The following is a 23,414-nucleotide window of genomic DNA, read 5'->3' on the forward strand; positions in this document are numbered from 1 at the left end:
GATAAAGTAAGTCTTTTGAGGGTAGAGCCTGTATCGTATTTGACTTTATGTCCCTAACAGCCAGCACAGAGTTTGACACAGAAGGTCTGTGACTGCTGAGTGACTAAATGAAAGGATGGATGAACAAATGAACTTTCAGTAGATACTGTGTTCAATATTGTACCTGATAAAAAAGATTTTTTTTCAAACTTCCTAAGAGCAAGAAAGATGATTAAAAAACAGTTCACTACTGCATTCCCAACATCAGAAACATCACCTGGCACACAGGGGCTGCTCAGTAAGTGAAGCTTCAATGAATGAATCTGCTATGAGTTAGGAGCATTAGAAAGAGGTTAGAAGGAACACGTGGCTTACCCGGAAAGCACTCCCAGCACTAGGTTGAGAACAAAGAAGGATCCAATGATGATGAGGGGGATGAAGTATAGCCAATTCCAGGTGGCTCCTAAGGCATCATTGGTCTGAAAGAAAGAAAAATGGGTCCTTAATAATTCATCAGAACCCCGTGCCAGCTGAAGGCCTCTGCTCTTGCAGTGTCCCATAGAGGATAATGTAACAAGCCCGGTGTGATGCAGTCAAACATTGCCTTGCTCCACTCCCAATCTGGTGTTGCTGTGGGTTAACTCACTCTCCCATATGCGTAGTGAAGGCCACCGCATCAGCCTCCTGTAACTTCCTGAGTTGCAATAGTCTAACACCCTCACTTAACAGATGAGAGAACAGAACCCAGAAAGGCCAACTACTCTTCTGAGATCATGCAAAGAATCACTGGTTTTATAGTGGTTGATGATGTGGGTTCTAAGTTTTTGCATTCTAAATTAGACAAATTCTCGAAAAGACGGGGCACTCGATTCCACAGATGCTGGCCAAGGCCTTCCCAGGGTTGCTTGAGAGAAGTTAGGGTCACCCACATCCTGCTCAGCCCTTGACCTGAACTCTGGCTTTCTCCCACCAGTCTCAGTACAGAGGGGGCCCAGCAAGGCTCTGGACAGAATGAAGAATATATCTAGATTTGAAGAGTGATCCTTGCTCTCTTTCTAATGCTAACACACCATGACCTTAAAAATGCTGATTACCCACATTCTGGATCCTTACACCACATGCTAGATGCCAGGCCTGGTGGAGGTGGGCCTGAGGGGAAGTTACACACGCGCCTTAGCCACGAAAAATGCCTCTTGGCAGGTGTCTTACTAGGTAGGACCTTGAAACAGCATTTGGGAGCATTTTGAAAAGTGCTCTCTAACACTTGAGCCTCTCAACTAAGCTTCACCTTGACCCCGTGCCCTGCCCCCAAGATATCAACCACAATTCTTTCAAAACAGTCTCCTTGAATTGCATTTTATATATGTAGAGCTTTGAAATCTCCCCCTTCAAAAACAAAACAAAACAAACCTTTAATACCTGATTGAAATTCAACTTCTAGAAAGATATTTTACCCTTTACTTACTGGAGAAAAAAGAATCCAGTTCAAATGCCTTGCCTCAAATTCACACGCTAAATTAGTAAAATGAAGCTATGAACTCAGCATTTCTATGTCCCTCCAATGGACCTCCCACTCAACTTTGCACACATACTTCGATTCCCTGAACTCATGCTCCCTGTGGACCTCTATGACATTCTACCTGGTTCTTCTCCCAAGTTATCTCGTCTCCTCTCTGCCTCCCCCCGGTTCTGACCGCAGCCATTGCTGCACAGTATATTTGCCACTACAAAGAACTTTCCGGGCAACCTCTTTCACCAAACCTGTGACTTCTGTCTTGCCCCTACACTGTTCAGAGAGATGTGACTGCTACTAAAGCAAAAGAAAAGTTAAAAACAAACACTCTCTGAACTGAACGGGACAAAGGCAGGGACTTGCTAGTCTCAGTGTATGAGAGGTAACTCTTCATGTTGACCAGGTGCGCTCAGTCGAACATAAGCAGGGAAGACGTGGGCCGGACCCAGGAGAAAACGGCCCCACTTCAAGTATGAAGAGCTCGGCGCCATGGGACTCAGGGCTTTTAGTGGACACTGGAAACTGTTTTCCTTCTGAGACAGTGGAAACGTGGGCCCTCCTGGGAGCTGAAAGATGGACTGAATGAGACTAGTACAGCTGGCTCTGTCTTTATTCGTGATTAAAAATGCAACATTTTCTAAAACTAGTTAGCTCCGACGGTTGACCAGGGCTGCTCAGATGGACAAGTTTCATTCCCTGTCTGGCTCAGCCAGCCCCCTGCCCCACCCCACCCCACCCCACCCCACTCAGCGTTCTTCATCACCAAGGACTGAGTCTGCTCCTAGCATCCAGGTCAGGGCTCAGTTGCCAATGAACCATAGTTGGGGTCAGTGATGGTGATGATGAAATTGTGATTGTTAAGGTGTCTTTGGGCCCAGAACTGACTGAGTTACAGTTTGAAGAGAGCTGAGCAGTTTCAGTTGGGTGACTGTTTGCTGGAGAAGCCATGGAGGTCTGAAGAATGTTTGTGTGGAAAATGGGCTTCTATCACCAAAGAAACTTGGAAAACACAACAAATCAGATTTTTCCTTTAGTCTGTGAGAAGACCCACAAAAAAGACCACTTACTTTGTTTATTCCATCATTCTATATACTTCCTTATTTAAAACCTCCTTTCTCAAAGAAAATCTCTGCAATAGATTTTCCCTCTGAAAATTAGGAAACAGAGCCTGTGAAAACCAGGGACACAGGGACTCCCCTCCCTGCCCCAGAGTCTGGAATCTGCTTTCCAATTCTTCTACAGAAAACTGACGATGAACAGCGTCTTTGTATTCGGTGTTTTGGGAGAATGTTTTCGGTCTGCTGTAACTTACACTAAGGCAAGCACCTTGACTGTCTGCCTGCTTCTGTAGCTGACGCCTAACAAAGCGTTTGGCACAATAGGTGCTCAAGTAATCAACAAACAACCACAACTGGAATGAGATGATTCTCATGCTTGAAATATACACACGAAAAAAGAATCATTCTGATATTCTCTTCTCCATCTGTGAAGCTCTGTCTGAATTGCTTAAAAAAAAAAAAAAGTCATCCACGATGGCACTGGGGACTGTTGGATGAACAAAAGAGAAGGAAGGGAAGAGAGGGAGAAAGAAAACTGGGAGGGGCCCAGCCCCAGTGGCACTATGCTCTGGAGGGTGTTAAAGATGACTGACAGCTTAAAAGGTTCTGGAGAAAGCAGCTTGACAGCCCAGAGATTATTCACAAATCTTTTTCATACACTTGCCGCCTCCTCTCTACACCTTTCTCCTCTCCCTTCCATCCATCTTCCCTGGGTGGCCTCACCCTCATGTCACCTGCCTGCCAATGGATCCATGACACATCCAGCCTAGTTGGCCAAGGCCACATGCCTCGGCAGGAAAGGGCACACAGAGGACTTGACACTTCCTTCCCCCAAAACAGTGAGGTTCTTTCTGATGCTAATTAGAGCTTCAATTTCCTTCTGATTCATCATTATTAACACCTTAAAACTGTCCAGTGTAGGAGAGATAACTACTAAAGTGTCTTCTGAGATTAAAAAAAAAAAAGAATGTAACCGACAACTCCCAAGGCAGCAAGTGCCCCGGTACCACGTGAGGAGCAGAAAGTTGACAGGTCAACGAGAGTTGTGACTGTTCCCTCCTGGGGTATGTATGTCTGTATGACCGGGTGGAGGGCAGCGGGGGGGGGGCTGTCTGTGGGAGAGAGAGGACTTCTTCCTTCTGCACTGTGCCCCCTACTACCACCCTCTGCTTCTGTGACTCTGACAAGACACTTGGATGTAGGATCATCACACTTGATTTTCCCTAGCGACTCTTCCTTGGGCAACAGGGGACAGCCACGCTAAAGTCCCTGAGCAAGAAGATCCTGGGGAAAGAGACTCACAGCTTTCTAAACATGTTCTCCGGGTGGTGGTCCCAGGAGAGTCTCGCAGTGAGACTTTCCCTGCCCAGATCTCTACTGCGGAGCATCAACGTGTAAACCAGCGCCACCTACCCTCGCCCTCCCCCCACAGAAAGCTACCATACAGAGAGTGCCAGGCTCTTCCTTCCTCTGTTCACAGGACACCTGTTGTGCATCAGACATTACAGAAGGCTGCTACTCTTTGGGGCGATGCCCTCTTAATCCGAGATGCTGATTCCCCTCCCACCTGACCCAGCCAAGCCCCTAGACCAGCAGGCTGGCTGCTCCCCATCCTTCTCACCTGCTTCTTCCCCAAGTGACACACACACACACACACACACACACACACACGCATGACAGGGGTGATGACAGACAGAGAAAGCAGTCGGGGGTGGCAGCCCACCTGCACAGGAGTGCTCAACGGGTCCCAGTCCTGACAGAGTGGGAATGTGCTTCTCTGGGAACCCGCCTGACTGGGGGTGGCGAGCACGCCCACTCCCTGCGTAAACAGGCTCGCATGGCAATTATCGCATTAATCTCGGGGTGGGGGCTGGGGAAGTGGTGGAAGGCGGGGGTGCGGGATCAGGTTTGAAGAGAAAGGTGGGGATGGAGATGGCAAGAAGGTGCCTCATGGTTCTCCTGGCCAGAGGCTGCATCACAGGGCTGGGCTCCGCCCTTGGAAACGGGTCTCTTGAAGGAGCCACAGGGCTCTCTGGGGAGCATGTGGATGTGCCTCTCAAAGCAGCTCCAGCCAGGGAGGCTGACTGCGCTGGGACTGGAATTAGGATACTGATTCCAAGGTCCTTTTAAAAACAAAAAGGGTTTCTGGGGTACGCCTGCTCCCCACACTGAAGGCAGCACCCGCTGGCAAGCTCCAGGCTGACTGACAGCCAGGTTTCTCAGCCAGGGTGCCCAGGGCATCTTGGGCTGGAGAACTCTTCGTTGTGGGGGGCTGTCCTGCGTGGTGCATTAGCACGATCCCTGGCCTCCGCCCCCAGATGCCAGCAGCATCCCCTCCCAGTTGTGACAACCCAAGTGTCTCCAGAATCCCCAGTGTCCGGGAGGTAGGGGTACAGGGGTGTGGCAGGTAGGGTGGGCCAAAACAGCTCCCAGCTGAGGACCGCTGGCCTGCAGGCTGCATCTCAAGGACCGGTCTTGGGAACTACCAGCCGAGCTCAGGTCCAGCCACGCCAGGCTGCCGAAAGGCCAGGCCAGTCCTCTCGACTAAGCATCTGTGCAAGGCCTCTGCCGACCGCCCTGCAGAGAGCGCGCTCAGAGAGGACAAGGGTGGAAGGGAAGGGCACAGGGCCGAACATTCAGCTGCCTGACACCCGCCCTAAGAGCGACACGTCTGGGCATCCGGCACCTAAGCAGCTCGTTCGCTTCCCCGTGGCCCCCCACTTTATTCCGGCGCCCAGTGTGCAGCTCCTTCCCCACCCCAGGGGCTTGGAGTCCGTGTCTCAGAGCCGGGAGCCACATTGTGCTCAACGCATCTGTGGACACCGTGTGGGGCAGACACTCTTCTAGGCACTGGAGATGAACTATGAACAAAACAGCCTTGGGCCATGGCCCGTGTACAACAGACGAGTCCAGACTGAATGAAAGAGCCATGAGTATTTGCAACAGTAAAACTGTGGTGAGCGCACCGAGGCGCAGGTGCGTCTGGTCACACACGCAGCCAGTCAGACAAGGATTTGCTGAAGCTTTTAGAGGAAAGAATCACTGGAGACTCTGAGGGACTACCTTGGCGGAGAGGGCAGAGGCCAGGTAGGGAGAGGGAAGGTTCACATGGAGGTTAATGAAAGGGGAGGAAAAGGTTAAGAAATGCCAAGAGTCAGAGACAGAAGAAGAAGAAAAAGGAGTGGAATGAGCCCTGCCCGTGGGGCTGCTCTGCCAAGCCCTTCCCAGGTGCCACCTGCCCTCTGCAAACAGAACACCATCCTGGCTTAGATCGGCCTGATCGGCCTGACTGGAGAGCCACACCGGCTGTCTCCCTGCACGCATAGGTACGCGGAGCCATCCAGTCCCCTCTTCGCTCAGGACCCGCATTCGGAGGAGCCCTCCCCCTGCCCGCCTGCGCGCGCCCTGCCCAGCTCTCACCAGCCTGGCTGTGGCAGACGCTGGGCTGTGTCCACCGAGGCCCCCTTTACCGGCAGGTGCACCCATTCCCTATGCGTGTCAGCTGCTAGGGCTCACACCTGCCCACTGTCAGCAGTCTGTCCTGGCCTCACCTCTGAGTTTATGCTGTCCTGTGGGAGGGAGGGTGACCAGTCCCCAGTAACAATGGCAATAGTCCAGACCCTTTGTCTCTGGGAGGGACAACCTCTGTGATCCAATCCACACTCTGGAGCTACACTGGATTGGGCCAAGCCTACAGTGCTTGAAATTAAACATTGTTTTCCCCTGCTCTACCTTGTTTCCTTCGTATCTTTCCCATGTCTCCTGAGAGCAGCCCCTCAACCGATCATTACCACAAGGACTTCATAAGATATCTAACATTAGGCATCATGTCCCCTTTCTCATCAGGGTTTTGACGAACCTTTGAAACAGCCAACGCCTGCCCGAGTCACACAGTTGGATGGTGTTTCCAAGAGCAAGGCCACCTGAACTCCTCTGACCACGCCCACACTTTAGGAAGGGGACACAACAGTGTACCTTACAACACTGGGCAGTTAAGGTCTATGGAACATCCAGCTTGGCTTCCAGCCTACCAGGAAATCTAGCCATGACTCTGGAAGATTATGAGAGCACACTATAGATCCCATCACTTCGTAGAACAGGAAACTGAGGCCCAAGCAAGAAAAGTGACCTGGAACAGAGCTGGGGCCACAATCTTGAACCACAAAGGGTCAGCTTCCAGAGAACCCTGGACTCTCCCTGTATTGTTTAGTCCCAAGTCTCTTAAAAGCAACCCTCCCCATATTCTTACCAGCTTCTGGGGGAGAACAAAGACAAACAGGAAAGCTGACACTCGGACCTGGCAGCCGGGAAGTGAGAGTTGTCCCCCACTCCCCGGTAAGAAAGGAGGTGAGGGAGTCATGCAAAGAGTGGAAACAGAGAGTGAGCCGCCTGCTGCCCACCCAGCAAGGAGCTGAACCTGCCAGCCCTGGAGACAAAGCAGTTTTTCTTGTCTCCGATCCCTGAGCACATCTAATCAACATACTAGGTCTCCCCACACAAACAGTCTTCGCTGGGGCCCGCGAGGCATCATCGAGGCTCCCCGCAGCTTGCGGTTATTCCAAGCCCCCTTCTCCCATGTGCGGGACGATGGTCAGTGACTGCTCCGGAGGCTGTGTCGGTGCCTTTGTCCAGATGCCAAAGGACCTCCAGGGGTAACTTCCTTTTGGACATTTCACCACCTAGTCTCTTTTCAGTGGGAAAGCAGAGCAGCGCGGGGCCTTCCTGCCTAAGACCACAGGCGGCAGCCCGACGCCCGTGAGGCCAGGTTGGCGGCCCCAGGCCAGCAGCTCGGCTCAGCATCCGGAGTCTGGACGTGGGTGGTCATCACCGCCGGCGCTGGGTATAGCTTGTCCACACTCCGGGCAAGACGGCTCGAGTGAACGTCATACTGTGGAGCCCTGTTGCACCAGGAAGGCGGCCACGGCCATGTCAAAATCTCCTTGGTTAAAGCCTGATCATTCCAGGATCATCGTTATGTAATGTTTGCCCTGTCGCCTCCCTTCCTGGGCTCTGGCCCAGAGCCCAGCAAGGAGATGGGGGAGCCTTGAAAGGTCTCAGAGCTGGCGAAGGGGGTTTGGGTTACCAAGAGGCTTGAGAGTCTGTTCTTGCTACAGGTATGTGTGATTAGAAAATTTCAGTAATAAAAGGTTTTAAATTTTCCCAAAATACAGTTCGTTTATACAGTTCAGGGTCTTGTGAGAATTTTAAGAGGAAATCCCTTTTTAGTCAAAATGAGGAAACATGTTAACAGTGATGATAACTGGAGGGTAGAAATCACTGATTTAAAAACATTTTTAAAATACTTTTCTGTATTTTGCAACTTTTCTGCAGTAACTGTTTTTTGTTTGTTTGTTTTTAGGGTCAGAGAAAAAAAAATTAGGGGAAAAAAATAATCAAAGACCAGGTCCTCCTGCCCTTCGATGGCAGCCCAGGGTGCTGAGGGGGCAGCAATTCCTGGGGCCACCGCGAAGCCAGGACAGCTGACCCGCAGTGAGCCGTCCGGGCTGCGATGCCGCTTTGCTTTGGTTAAAGGCGAGTTGTGGCTCTGACACAACCCTATGCACGCTGGCCGAGGTGGATGCCCTGAAGAGGAAGTTAAAGGGGATGCGTCCCAGGATGGAACACCCTTCACCTGTCCTACAGGGCTTGCTGATGACCGACTAGACATATTCTTTCAAGACAGTCAGGCACCAGAAAGAGCTCAATGAATGATAGGCAAGAAGACCCTTCCTTTGAGATCCAGAGACAAAAGGTGCATGAGGCTGACAGACCCTCTCCACTGGGAGGGCTCTGTGTAGGGTCCGTTGTGTTCTAGAAAACCTGCTGATGACACCGGGGCAACAAGCCTTCAGCCTTCCCTGGCTGGTCCCCTACTCCACGCCATGGTCCTCAAGGGCCAGTCCTTCCAGTCACCACCCTCTATTGCTTTTCCACTGGTCCCTGTCCTTTCCAGCTAACCCATCACCTTTCTCCATCCAGTCTAATATGAGTACTCGCACTTTCCTCATCTTGCAGATTACAGAGCTAGAAGGAATCACAGCATCTGGCACAAATGCTTCATTTTATGGATGAAGAACCAAGGGTCAAAAGCTAAGTGGGTGCTAAAAGACTCCACTAGTTGACTTCAGAGACAAAACTAGCACGCAGGGCTTCTGGCCTCCAGTCCGCTCCGCACGGCCCTTCTCTTCTATACCACTGTTCTATACTTAGTTTGAGGACTAAATTGTGCCCTTTAGTTATTTATGTATGTAATTAGTCTAGCCTCATGATCTCATTTGGAAGCTGCCTCAAGTTGAAGACCTTTTTAATGAAGATTCTCACGTCTTCTGAAGGTTTAGAGCCTAAAGCTCAGACCTGAGAACCTGCTGTCTGATTTAAGGAAGGAAGGAGGAAGGCTAGAGGTGGCATAGAATGCTTCCTGGGTGGTACCTTCCCCTGGAATTGGACGAAGAGGAGGGTTTTGATTGTCCAAACGAGAAGAAGAGAGCCCAGGGAGAGGGAAAGCGGGGCGGAACGATGAGGCCACAGAGAGTTGCTGTTAGCAGGAGTGAGGCAAGACGGGGTGGGGCAGGTCACAGAGGACCCTGGAGGGCGGCCTAAATGTCTGCTTGAACTTGTGCACTCCTCGAGCTCTTCCTTCTTCCCACTCCTAGCCCCTCCCTCAGCCAAACCGTGAGCTGTCTCCTATTGGAAAACACGGCTCAGCCTCTGCAAGGCTTCCCCTAGGCACAGCACTCTACTCACTGCAGAATTCCCCCAGCGCCTAAGCTCACTCTAGAGTGGCATACCTAGCTATTCAAAACTCTGAGTGCATACTCTCCACAAGATGAGTAAGAGAGACAGACAGACCTCAAGGGCCTTGGTATGTGTAAGACGACAAAATCATGAGTATAAACACCTAGAATAGAAAACAGAACATTAAGTGCTGCACTTGGGTTTCTATTGGTACTCATTTTACACCTTATGTCTTTTGTCTCTTTCACATACTGCTCCTAACTTCCCATTAGGTTGAATGTTTCTCTGTTCACTCTTTGAATGCCTGAAAGAGCCCTAGGTCAGTTAGTTTCATTTATTTTGTGGCCACCAGAAGCACTCTTAACTCCTCAGTTAGAAGGGCTTGAAAGCAAGAAACTGTGGCTTTTAAAATTTTGTATCCTCGGAACCCAAGACAGGTCTATGGAAAGCATGCTCACTACTCCTGCATCAGTTTTGATGGCAATAATGAGATGCCCACTGCACACGCCTACTAATCTGTCACCTGAGTGCCTCAGAGTACGTTGGTGAGGTTGGGGGCAGGGCTCTCCATTCTGGTCCTCCTGGACCAGAGTTTCTCGAAGCACGCTGGGCTACAGGTGAGCCCGAGCCACCACTCCACTCACCGGCGACAGCCACTGGCAGAGCCTGGCACAACCAGGGTCCCCAGGTTGGTCCCCTCCATTTGCGAGCAGTTCTGTCCATTTACCCCAGTGTCATACAAATGCTATTTTCTACGTGTGCCATGAAGGGAAAGAGAACGGGAATCACTGTGCCAGATGACCATCTGTCAGGGACACCGAGGAGGGAATCCCTCACTCGGGTAGGTGCCCACATCAGACAGCAGATGTGGGTGCCTTCCCACTCAGACCCGCAGGCCTGACTCCGCTTCTCCTCTGCCACGGAACCCAGTGCTCAGGGGCTGACTCGGCCGCTTCCCTAAGCCCTTCTCTCCACGTACATGTCTTGATTTCTCCTGTTTGTTTGCTCTGCTGCTAGAAATTCATCTTGGGCCTTTCTCTTTCTCCTAAGATACACAAAGTTTATTCCAATGGAGTAGAGCCATGGGTTTGAGAGTATAACAATGTTGAAACAGAATACAGAAAATAAAATAATAATGACCATTGTTTCTCCAGTCTGGGAACCAACGGAAAGAGCCTCTTTCAGCTTTTTCCATTCTTTGCACAACTTTCTTTACTGCTTTGCCCAGGGTGGAAGGTACTGAGATCAATGCTGACAGGTGACTCATGAGCTGGTGGATGGCAGCGCCAACAAACCTAGTTACACCTGTTTCTGCAAGTGCTAAGAGAACCTGATTAAAACATCTTTCCTTAAATATTTTCCTAGGACCTATATATACCCCAAGATTCCAGTGTGTCTGAGGAGGAAAAAATATCATGGCTTCCACTTGTTAAACACCTATCTATGCTGGACACCAAACCAGGGACGTAATATACATGCACTCTAATCTTCACAACCATGTGCAAGAAAGGCAATCGTAAGTACACGTTAAAACAAAACCCAGGCTCTGAAAGGCTAGGGAAACTTGCCCAAGGTCCCACGGTTAGTATAGCGTAGGCCCCAAATCTGAACCCACGTTTGACTTCTTCTCAAGACATCACCCTGTGTTGCCCCTTGTATGGAGATGGGGGTTGGGGGCCAGAAATAATGGTGTTTTAACTTGGAACACATTTGAGAAAGAGCTATGAATGCAGGTACAGTGAACCCCTCATGGGGGTTGCTTCCACAACCCACATGGATACCCAATTCCTCAGATGTCTCAAGTCCGTTATATACAGCGGCACAGCACTGCACGTGACCTGTGCCTGCGCAGAGGCTGCCACAGGGCGTACCTGCACACATCACCCCATTCCTGTGGGTTCCAGGTAGTGCATGGCAGGTGGCAAGTTCAAGTTTCTGCTTTTCGGAACTTTCTGGGTTTTTTTCTCCAAGGTTTTTCATCTGAGGTTGGTTGAACCTGCAGGTGCAAACCCCGCAGATATGGAAGGCTGACTGCATTTACAACACTACCACCAGCAGACAGAACCATTTCTGACCAACTTCAGGCCATAATCCTATCCAAACACTACACTGTTTCAACCCTGTTCACGTCTACCCTTAGCTCAGCGGCTTCTTCTCTGCCCTGGATGTCTGAGAAGGTTGAAAGACCGTCACAGGAGGATCCATGGCTGGTAGTGGAGCAGCCACTCCGTTGCCAGGGTGATCCTGTAAAGTGGGACAAGTGATTTCCAGCCACAGCGGGCTTCAGTCTTCAGAGCAGGGGAAAGTTGTCATGTCTACCCAACATCCAGCACACCTGCCCTGTCGCTCCTCTGCTCAAACCGCTCCAGTGGCTGCCCTTGCCGAGTCTCCTACCTCAGCTGGCTGCAGCCTAAACTCTAGCTCGGTCCAGAGCCCCTGCCTCCTGTGAACCAGCTCACGCAGCCACACCCCACTTTCAGTAATTCCCTCCTATGCCATGTTCTTGCATAGCTCTGTGACCCTGCTCACGTTGTCCCCGCTGCCTGGAATACCCCTCCACCTTTGCCACCTGTACAGCCTCTAGGCAGACCCTGATTACTGCCACCTCTGCTAGGAAACCTTCCCAGAGTCAGCCAATCTCACGCCGCTGCACCGAACGCTACCGCACCTCCCACCCCTGTACCGGGACACCACCTGCTTGTCTGTCCTCCTCACCAAGTCTACACACCCCTCAAGGGCAACGAGTAGGTCTTATTTGTCTACGTATCTGCCCCAGCGCCCAATGTAGCTCTGTCGCTGCTCAGCAAATGTTCATTCAATGAAAAAATAAGTTAATACGTTGACTGTATGTCTCTGATCAAATCTAAGGCAAGCAGAAGGGAGAAAGGAAAAGTGGTGAGGAAGAGGATTTCTCTGAGTTAATTAAATGTCTAGAGGGTTTTTTCATCACTAAGAGGGCAGAGTCAGCAGATGATGAGAGGTGGTTATCAGCGATTATCACTTCTTAAGCCCATCCCAGGTATATTTTGCCACAAAGGACTGACTTCATCCTCTAATCCTCTCCAGAAGAAGAAAGGCTCTGTCACTCTTATCGGTGATGAGCTGGGGCAGGACTGAAAGGAGACGGGTGCTTTCTGCCAGCTCCCCGAGCTGCACTTTCAGCGGTGGCTGGCGGAACTACAGGCTCCACACTCAGCACGAAGGTGGACCCCCCTGGGGTCCAGGCAAAGATGAGGGGAACACTCCCTGCTCTCGGAATAAGAACAGAGAACCGCATCTCTCAGGGATGGGGGTTGTCTCTGAAAGGGGAGGGGCAGGCCTCTGGGGAAGCAGCAGAAAGCACAGCTCCTCTGCCTGGCAGGCTCTGCTAAGAAGCACCCAAGGAATGCTGACGGCACCAGCCGGGTGGCACCTGGGCAGGAAGGTGATTGGGGTGGCGAGTCTCTCTCAGGGAAGGCGACCCTGATTCTCTCAAAGATTGAACCTCTCTAGATCCCAGCCTGCGGGTTCTACCCATGTCAGCTTTGTGGGGTAGAGTGTTCTCTCTGCTGGGAATGCAACCCCCCTTCATCCTCTCAAAAAAAAAAAAAAAAAAGTAATAATAATAGTATGTGCATTGTCAAAATCCTGGCCATTCAAAGTTTTTCTAACACCCCATGTGGATTAACTCACCCCGCAAGGGCCACTTCCCCGGTGGCCCACGGCTTCCCAGGCGTGCTCTGAGATCCTCCGACCCCTACGTTCAGACCCAGCCCCAAACCATTCTCTTGGCTAAATCCTGACGATTTATTTAGTCTGGAGAGTATAATTTTTTCTAGGCCAACTCTCTGATATTCAGCATGAGGTCACAAAGTATGGATAGTAAGAGTATGTTTTCTGGAGCAATTACTATGTACATGTTGCCTACATTAGCACGTTTAATCTTCTCAGGAATTTCTTGGAAGCAGACGCTGGCACCACAGCATTTTCCTCTGACGAGGACACGGAGGCCCAGCGCGGCGGAGCGACCTGCCTGAGGTTCACAGGTAGTGAGGGGCAGGGCCGTCCCTACACTCAGTGGTCCGGCCCCAGTACTCTCACAGTCACCATACTCAGTGCTTGGACAGTGACTGAAACATAATAAATGTTCCATAAACATTAGATATGAATATTATTATTTAAATAGGTTACGGTCAGTTCCCCTTAATCTTTAAAAGGAAGCAGGGGGAGTATAAATATATCCTTATTATGTATACTCATCTCATCTCAATACTTGCCTTATGCTACAAGAGTGGTGCCCACTTCTCAACTTCTAAATTATTTTCTTATCTTCAGATTATAACACTTATCATACCATATAATAATTATTTACAAATCTGTGAACTCTTGGACAGGGTTTTGTGTTTCTTTGCAGCAAATACCTGCCACATGCTCTGAACAGATGCTCAGTACACACTGTTGTATGAATGGATGAATGAATGAGCTAATCGAATCATTGAGAATCAAAATGTAAAGAAATAGTCCAGGCATAACTAGTTCACATTGGGCAAACACTGTCTAGAACAGCAGTCCCCAAAGGGTGGCCCATGGCCCTGCAGCGTCACCACCGTTTGGGACCTTTCTGGAAAGGGAGGGTCTCGGGTCCCAATGTCGACCTTCAGATCAGAACTCTAGGGGTGCAGGTCAGTACCCAGCCCCCTGTGTTTTAACAGGCCCTTCAGGTGATGCCTGCTGAAGTATGAGAACTACTGGTCGGAGGGAAAAAAGCAGCTGCCTGGGGTAGCCTCAGTGGCTGCGCTGATGTACCCAGGAGAGAGAGATCTGAGGAAGGAGAAAGCCCGAGGTTGAGGGGAGGAGGGAAGATGACAGAAGGATGCGGGGGGAGATGGAGAGGGAGGAGAGGAGAGTGGGTGAGACTGATTCACCCTGAAGTCTCCTGGGAACGAAATGGGTTCATGATCTCAGCTGGGTGCAGCCATAGCAACAGGTACAGCCTCTCCTCCCCGCCCCCCCTCCTCAGGATGACCAGGCACCAGACGTGCCCACGCTGAGGCCCGGCCCTGCGGAAGGACATAAGCTTCAGTAAGTTGGAAAAACACAGGGAGGGGCAAGTTTAAGGGAGAAGCTCCCTGCGAGGGCTCTGGTCCCAAGCTGGGCTCCTGGGAAGGCTGCTTCTCCCTCAGGGAAGATGGGAATTATTAGTCCCAACAGGCAGTGAAGTCAAAGCAATATGGAAGCACCCGGTTTGTTCCTCCGCATCCCAGCTCTCGCTGGAACACAGCCCAGCTGGGATGACTTGCTGTCCTGTGAGATTACTCGGAGGAAAGGATGAGTGGCTTAAGAGCAAAAGGGGACAGTGCCGAGCTGCAGGGCTGGAGGCAGAGGAGGGTACAAAGAGGCAGGGCTCTGAGACCACGGAGGATTATTCCAGAAGCCAGGAGAGGAGACCAAATGGGGAAAGAGAATCAGAGCAGAACTCACAGGCAGACTCAAGGCCAGAGACTCTGGTTGGGGAGGAGAGGGATAATGAGGTGCAGACGGGGCACAGTATTGTCACGGCCCATTGCTGGGTATGGCTGGGGCTTACAGGGCACCCACAAGGCCGGCGCATTTAATTGGCTTCTTCCCTAATAAAGGCAAAATGGGGGCTGCACGAGGACAGCGAGGTAAGCAAAACACACGATGCTCCACATGGTCGATGGAAATAACCTCGTAAAAGCGAGTTTACAGCAAATTAGACATTAGAAGTAAGATATAATTGCTGTTGCTATGTTTGTTTCCAAGAAGAACTGTGTTATGATTAGACTAACAGGCCAGTGTTGGAACTCTCAGCAAAATGCCTGGTAGATTTTGTCTTTCTTCCTTTCTCTGTGTGACAGAAGCAAATGAAGAAGCATGAACTCAATAAGTCACCACTGTGTTCAGGGTATCTGCCCTCAGAAAATCCTGTGCGGCCTTGGACCCCTTTTTTTTGGGGTGGGAGGGGGGCAGCTGTGAAGTCGAAAGTGCTGAGGGATTTCTCATGTCTGATTTCTTTTAGTCCTCACAGTGAGCCAACGAGGATGTCCTGGTTACTTCTGCTCCTCCCCCTGCCATTTTACAGATGAGGCAACTGAGCTCAGAGGTGTCAAGTTGCATGCAAGTACTAAAACAGCTAGGATTCGACCCTACGCCTGCCTGACCTCAAAGACCTTTACCCACAACAACAACGTGATTTTCTGTTCAAGGTAACAGCAGAGAGAAAACCAGTGGTCCGTGAGTCACCTGAGGGCTGAGATTCCTGTTCCAGCCAGAACTGGGTGTCCCTGGGTGTCCCTCGCTGGACAGCTTATCTCTGTAAGATAGTGTAACCTAATGGGAAAACCCTGGCCTCACCTCTGATTAATTCTGCACCTTGGGCACATCCCTGAACCTTTCAATGCCTCACTTTCTCAATCTGTACAATGGGAAGGATGACCCCTGTCATGGATCAGTGCTGTGAAGATTAAGTGAGAAGTGCAGGCTGAGAGGTGACCGCCCACCCCACCCAGCCCTGTGTCCGCCATGTATGAACTGTGAAATCTTAGGTAAGCTCCTTAGCTTTTCCGCCCTTCAACGGCCTCATCTCTCAAGTGTATGGATTCAAAATAATGCATTCAAGGGACGGCAGGCAGAAAGCTTTGATGAGTGGACGCCACGTGCACGAGCCAGTGCCTCCCCTCAGGGCCGAAACTCCCATAACCCCAGCTGCTGGCAGCTCACACACTCACCCCTCCACTGCGAACTGCCCTTGACCCTGTGAGGGGGCACTGAGCCCTGCTAGGGTGGACCGCCCTCTGCCCGGCCTAGGCCTGGCTTCCTCGCTTCCTCAGGGGAATCTCCCAAAAGCACGCCCCAATCAATACACAAGCTGCATGCGAGTCTCTGGGGCAGAGGTGACCTCCAGGGACCCCACACTAACCCAGTCTAAGACTACAGGCAGCCCTCATCTTATTACAGGTCGCTTTATTGTGCTTCACAGGTGCTGCGTTTGCTTTCCCCCCTCAAATGGAAGGCAAGACCCACCACCAGCAACAAGATTACAACTTGCTTTCTTGCAATATTTGCTTTATTACTGTGGTCTGGAACCAAACCCACATCTCCAAGGTCTGCCTGGATCTTTATCTCAGGAAGTGTCCTAAAGAGCAACCGCTGACGGCAATCAGGGCCGCCCGCACACGCAGGAGACGGGCATTGTCTATGTGAGTCCTGGAGGTGTTACAAGAATGGACGTTCTTGGAGGAGACACTGTGTCTTGAATGACTTTGTGTTTCCCCCAAGCACCCTTTCGACAGCAGGTCCTCTAGAAACATATTTGACGAGCACAGGCACTATTTCTATTCAGCTCAGAACCAAATCAATCTGCATGGGTCCAGGGGGTACAAATTTCATTTCCGGCACGTTGACACTCATGGCTCATAACCGGGGCACACAGTCTCAGCAGCAAGGAGCTTTATAAATGAAATCCCTCTGATGGAATAACTTTGAAAAAGAACGGGCCACACCAATCACACCAGGGAAGTAGGTTCTATGGGCCACTGTTATTCTTAGTTCTTTAAAAATTCAATATTAAACAAAGCTCATACGTGTAAAGACAGGTGGTGCTGATCTGCCAGCCCCCGGCCGGTGCCAGCAGGATTCTCGCTCCCCCCACCTCCTACCAAGGTGACACTGAAAGCCAGTGGCAACGCCTGGAATAGAAGCCAGCTCCCGTACGCCCAGACCTGTATTCTTGGGCTCTGCCACCCACCTCTTTAACGTGCTCCTCTGGAAAGGCAGGCACAAATGAAAGGGAAAATGCGCAAGTGCGCCATGAAGCAGGTGCGCGCCCCCTGTCGTTGATAACCCCCAGCCACAGCCCTGTGCAGGCTGCAATGACGTCTCGTGTAGGGACGGGTAGCTGCCAAGGCTGCACCAGCACCCACTCACCTCGAGTCTGCGCCGTCTGACGTCCTTAGGGCTGCACAGGATGGGCCCCTCCCTCTGGAGCCCAGGCAGGCCTTCTGCCGTCCACCTCCGTCTCCTGGGCTCTGGGCCCTGATTCGGAATCCCCCAAAATTCTGAGTCCTGGTGAGGTCTCGAGAGTCACCGAGCAGTATTTCTATCACCCAAAAAACCTCAAGCTGATCCAGTCTGATCTCTCTGGGCCTCTAGAGCCAGGCCGGGCCCTTAGGGAAGCCGCCCCCAGGCCCAGCCCGAGCCGCCAACCAGAAAAAGTGGCCAGACTGAGGGTTCCTCAGCTCTCCTGTGTGCTTGCAGCGAGATGGGATAAAATAGGCATTTTAACTGGTGAGCTTTCAGTGTGGTCCCCGGAGGCGGAGGACCCAGCTTCCCCTCCCCTCCGCTGCCCCAGGGCTCACTTCACCCTGAGGGGCTGACATGACAGGAGGTCCTGGGTGCAAAGGGCCCTCCGTGCCGCCCAGCCCCTGCGAAGAGCCCCTGCGGTCTGGGAACACAGGCCACGGCACAGCCCCAACCCTCCCACGCTCCGGCTCTGCCCCCAACGCCGTGCCGTGGGGAGCAAATGTTGGAGGGACTCCTCGACCTCAGGCAGCCCACCGTCCATCCGGTCAGGGAGAAATGAAGGGCAGAACAAACGATACACGGAAACAAACACTCGGATATTCAGCCAGGGGGTAGGGCCTGAGCGCTCATACAAGACTTTCTCAGAGAGTCCCTCTGACACCTGAAACAGCGGAGCTCTTGGCAGAGGAAGCCCCCTCTGAGCCAGAGGTCCCCGGGGCCAGCCCAGGTTCCGGAGCACACAGCCCCAGACGTGGGACTGAGGGTCACCGCCTGATGAGCTGAGGATCACACACCTGGCTGGCCGCTCGCTCGGTCGCCCTGGGATCTGCACCCTTGCGAGCGCCCCATGAGGCAGTTGGCTCGTTCTTGGAGAGCAGGGCCTTCTGGCTATCTGAGGGCAATTCCAGAAGGTGCCTGCCCTCCTGGCCTGGGAGGAATTAGGTCAGAATTGGAAAAGAACCAAAAAACAAAACAAACAAACAAAAAACCCAACATTAACACTTGGGAGGTGAGCAGGACTCAAAGCCAGAATCCACAGACAGCGCAGGACTGAGATGTATAAATTCTAACTAAGGTAAGAAGCTGACGAACAAACAGGTGTGACAGGTGGTGTCGCTCACCCTGCTTTGTTCTCCTCGGGAGGCGACGCCTCAGGAGGAGGGGGAAAGGTCACCTCCCGGGCATCAGAGAACTGCTTTTTCACTGCTTTGAACAACCGTATGATAGCCAGAGACAGTCACGGAAAAAGTGTCCTATTCAGTTCTTAATTGTTAAGTGCTTTTTTTTTTTAAACTTGTGAATTTTTAAATTAGGAAAGCAGTGTGTTAGGAATAATGGTCCACAGTGACGACATAAGGATGTGTAAAGAAAACGCTCAGGTGCCCCCATCTCTAGTCACATCCTGCCGTGTTCACAGCCTGGTGCACACGCTTCCCCCACGCTCCACGCACGTGCGAACCTACATATACCGTTCTGTTATTTGGTTTGTTTAAAATGGGATCCTACTACACAGATTACTCTGTAATTTGCTTTTCTTAATTAAAACACATTAGGAACGTACCTCCAGGACTAACACAAAGATTTCATTCTTTAAAACACACACACACACACACACTGGACTAACACAAAGATTTCATTCTTTAAAACACACACACACACACACACACACACACAACACTGGCTACGTGACACTCGACTGATCTCTCTGCTGATGTTTGTTTGCTTTTGTTACTGTTGCTGTGAAACGAGGCTGAGATAAACACTCTCCCTTATGTGTTCTATTCCCACCGCCTGGTCTTTCAATTTTAATAGGTGGGTGTCTCAACAATGGCCTTATTACAGGGCCAGACAGAATGTATATTTTTCAGTATTAATTCCCCTGACGGTTGTAACAATTTGCTAGGTATTCTACCAAAAAGTCATAAATGTCTCTTCTTCCACATCCTCACAAGAAATGGATGTTATGACCCTTAAATGTTAGCTAATCTGATGGACCAAAACTGAGTCCTATTTATTGCTTTAATTTGCATTTTCTCCCTGACTATTAGCATCGTTTCACGGGTTTATTACCCACACGGATTTCCTTTCCTTTGAATTGCTTACTCATATCCTTTGTATATTTTCTTATGTGGTTGGTGTGTCATCTTTTTCTTATAAACTTGTACAGCCTCTTTGTGTATCAGTTATATTAGAACTTTGTTTTATGTGTCATTTTTTTCTCAATCAATTGTCTCATGATATTTATGGTGTCCTTCACCACAGAAAAAATTGGTAATTTCTGTGTAATAATTTCTTAAGGCTTCTGAGTCAAATATTAGGTTCCACTAGAGAGTAAATATTCATGTCCTTTTGAAACGTATTTGGGGATGCCCTGCTTCATGAATTCAATCTTATGGACTGAATGTACAGACTGAAGTAAGATGATTCAAACGACAAAAATCCTACAAGTTATATCTGGGAGAAAAATAATAGTAAAACAACCCCTCTCGACCATTAGGGAAACAAAGGTTGAGAACAACTCTTCACCAATATTCACTCCACATAGAAGGCAAAGTGAAGACCACCGACTACCAACTGCTTATCCCAACACAAACTATTTAACACCAAAGTTCTTCCAGCGCACGATCCCAAGCACAGCTCTGAGCCTGGTCATCTGTGGGCGGCCAGCACCCAAGCAAGCTCCTCTGCGCATCCTCAAGTCCTTCCGCCTTCTGCTCAAGCAACACGTCTGCTTCCCTCACCTCCCAGGACAGAGGGGTTCTGCCTGTGCCATCCTCAGTGCTCCCTGCAATCCTCATATTAACTTACCTCTCATCTGGTAATTATTTACCTGTCATTCTTATTTATGTTCCCGACACCTATTACTGCGTCTGACACACAGTTTTTGCTCCTGCAGTGGCCGATGAAAGAAAGGGAGCAAAAGAGAAAGAACAAGCGACCAAGAAAGCAGCACTGAAATCCAAAGCCGTTAACTGCCAACTCAAGATCAATCAGGAATGAATGTTAAACATTGCTGAAATTACAGGGTAAGTTAATGGGGGGAGAAAAAAAGGTTCCATTTACAAAAAGCTGATTGACACAAAATTTCAAGAGCATGCCTGGTTCATAAAGAAAGGCCTGCCTACACGTCAGGCTCGCTGAGCTGCTGTTCTCCGGCTTCTGCGTTTCACTCTGGGACAAATGGGTTTTGGTCAAGGATAAAGTCTCAATATCCATTTTTCAGACTCTTAATGAGTTTTGGGATGATCACTGTCATTCAGCTCTAACTGCAGCCAATTTTCTCTGCATTAATCTTGACATCAACACCCTACCCAAAACACTTCTCTATGATTAAGGAAGAAAAAAAAAAGCTTCCTGTGATAACATTCACACCCCACGCTCACATCTTCCACGAGCAGCATAGTTTTGAACTATGAGACGACAATGAAGGCCCTGGGCCGAGAGCCTCTGGGAGAAAGACTTCTAATGTTTTAACAGAAGAAAGATATCCAGATGCCCTTCTGTAGAAATAGAGCCCCTGCTTCCATCTGTAAATGCGATGCGAATTCACTCCCCAGCGTGGCCTCATGTATTCCTGAGAGTGAACGTTCCCATTCCCCGGGGTTGCTGAAGAGTCTGGGACAATGGACGCGCCTGAGACGCCCCAGGGATCGATCACCAGTGTGCTAGCTCAGGGCTGAGCACAAGAAAAGACAGTTTAGCTTCCCATCTGGGACAGGATCCAAAGATTATTGACACTGGCCAGTCACCTGAGGGACACACAGCCCATCCCAACCCCTCATCGCTCCATCTAACTTCTTGGTGATTTTTTTTCTTTTTTTTTAAAAAAAATGACTGAACCCCAAAAAGAAAACTTGCCCTGGCTGGTGTGGCTCTGTGGATTGGGCGCAGGGCCTGCGAACCAAAGGGTCTCAGGTTGGATTCCCAGTCAGGGCACAGGCCTGGGTTGCGGGCCAGGTCCCCAGTATGGGGCGCGTGAGAAGCATCCATACATTGATGTTTCTTCCTCCCTCCCTTTCCCTCTCTAAAAATGAATAAATAAAATCTTAAAAATAAAAAAAAAAATGACTTAACCAGCCCATGGTTCTGGCTTACAGCATTATGGAATATTTCTCATGATCTCAGATGTGTATTTCATAGCACAGAAATAATTTACTTCACATTCATCCTAAAATGAACTTGAACTAAGTGTCAGCAACAGGGTGGAAGACGCCTAGACAGAGAAAGCAAGGGTGGGCTGGCAAAACGCCACGCTGAAACAATGAAATTGCTGGAGCACGATTTCAAACGGGTCAGCAGCCATTACACTAGTCTCACTCACCGAGTACCCAAGTCATTGACACGACTTAAACGCCCCGCGCCCTAACTTGTAACAATGAGAACACTGGGGAGAAGCAGCCTGGTGCTCACAGAAGGGTCTGCCATCTCGAGAGGCCTTTTTCTAAACCCAGAAACGCTGCGACAGCATTCCCTCGTACCCGAGCTGCAGAGCTGGCCGAGGAGTCCTCCACGGCCCGCCCCGCAGGCGCTGTCAGCCCCGCCACGAGCCGCTCTGCTGCGGCCTCCTCAGCTCAGAACTCCGCAGCCGCTGCCCTCTGCCCCGCTGCCCTCTGCTCACCGGGTGGGGGCCGCGAGCGCCATCTGGGCCCCATCTGTCCGTTGAGCCTTACCCCCTCCCTCACTCCCTGATACCTAAACTTGAGCTTTCCCTTGATAACACGTTACATTTTCCAGATACGGGTGCCGTTTCCTGTGCCAGAAATGCCCACCTCCCACATTCCATCAATGGCTAACTCTTCCCATCAGGCCTAGTTCAACAGCTTTCTCTTCTGTCAGATGTCTTATCCTATGAACAGCTCTCCATTTTGAATCCTAATTATTTGTAACCCTCACAGTACTTTTAATATTTTAAGTGCTAAATAAATCTGTATTGAATGATATGGATAAATGTTTGCTGAAATGAACTGAACTGAATCTTGACATTTTTCATTGGTCTCTCACCCTGCTATGATGTTAATTACGCTTTTTAACCAGATTTTGTTCTTCAAGTTATAAAAAGTCATATGTGAACATTTGAAAAGTACAGAAAAGCATAAACAGGAAAAAATAACCTACAATCATCGCCTAGCGAGAGCCACTCTCATTACCCTCTAATTGCACATTTTACCTCAATGCAATTAAATAAGTTTATGTGTGGAAGTCCTACGCCCTGTGCACGTTTTCCTGAATTCAGATCCAGTCACACACTATGCACTCACCCGGCATTTGGCGGACCAGAGATCTCTGCCAATGAGCACTCCCACGTCTCACCAGCACAACGCAAGCAACTGTTCTTGGGGATGACAGGGGGCCCCGCAAGTTTCTGGAGTGCTTTTTCTGAATCATAAATTCATAGAACTTGATTGCCTAACATGACCTCAGAGAATATCTCCACCAATACCACCTGCCCTCCCTCCCATGTGTTCGGCAAACATGGCTGATCGCTCAAGAAGATACTCTTCCAAGGTGGGTTTGGTCATGGCCTCAGACTCCCTCTACAGGAAACCACATCCATCAGCTGGAAACTGCATGCAATGTGAGGCTCGGGGGTCACTTTAAGATTCCTTTTCCACACTTTGCAGATGGTAAAAGGTCCAAAGAGAGGCTGGATAACTTCCCGAGGTGCAAAAGCCCATGAACAGCACAGCAGGGAGCAGAACTCTCTAACTCTGCTCCAGGGTCTGTTGCTTTATGTCACACATCTAAGAAAGATGGCATGAGTTTGTACTGTCTGAATATAAAATGAGTTTCATGGCAGTTTGGTGTTTTTCAAAATTCCTAATCCCAACAATCTATAGAGCAATAGGTTAAGAACGACAGTTGGTTAAACAGAAATTTCTAAATTTATGGACCCAAAGAAATACTCCTGCTTCAGACAAGTCTCCTAATCAAGTTAAATCGCTCAGTAAACATCTGAGAAATTATTTTGTGTCTACTCTCTGTCAAACTCTGGCAGAAAAAAAAATAACATAAGATGTATTTGCTGTCCCTGAGAGACTTATCATGTAGGGTTTTTAAGCAACCAGGTGAGGTCCCGCTTTTCCCCCTCTGGCTCCAGCCCACATGGG

General features: G+C 50.0%; 1 protein-coding gene across 3 annotated transcripts in view; it reads right to left on the reverse strand.

Annotated features, from left to right (window-relative positions):
* Positions 1-23,414, reverse strand: part of CACNA1E (calcium voltage-gated channel subunit alpha1 E) — a 274,294-nt gene that overhangs the window by 125,962 nt on the left and 124,918 nt on the right. For all 3 annotated transcript variants that reach the window (XM_054587689.1, XM_054587691.1, XM_054587690.1), the window contains exon 7: positions 355-458. In XM_054587689.1, coding sequence (XP_054443664.1) covers positions 355-458 — 104 coding nt within the window. The remainder of the gene's footprint in view (positions 1-354; positions 459-23,414) is intronic.

The sequence above is a fragment of the Pteronotus mesoamericanus genome, unplaced genomic scaffold (genome assembly GCF_021234165.1).
Source record: "Pteronotus mesoamericanus isolate MK-2021 breed Mesoamerican mustached bat unplaced genomic scaffold, CSHL_Meso_final scaffold_1186, whole genome shotgun sequence".
In the NCBI taxonomy this organism is placed as follows: Eukaryota; Metazoa; Chordata; class Mammalia; order Chiroptera; family Mormoopidae; genus Pteronotus; species Pteronotus mesoamericanus.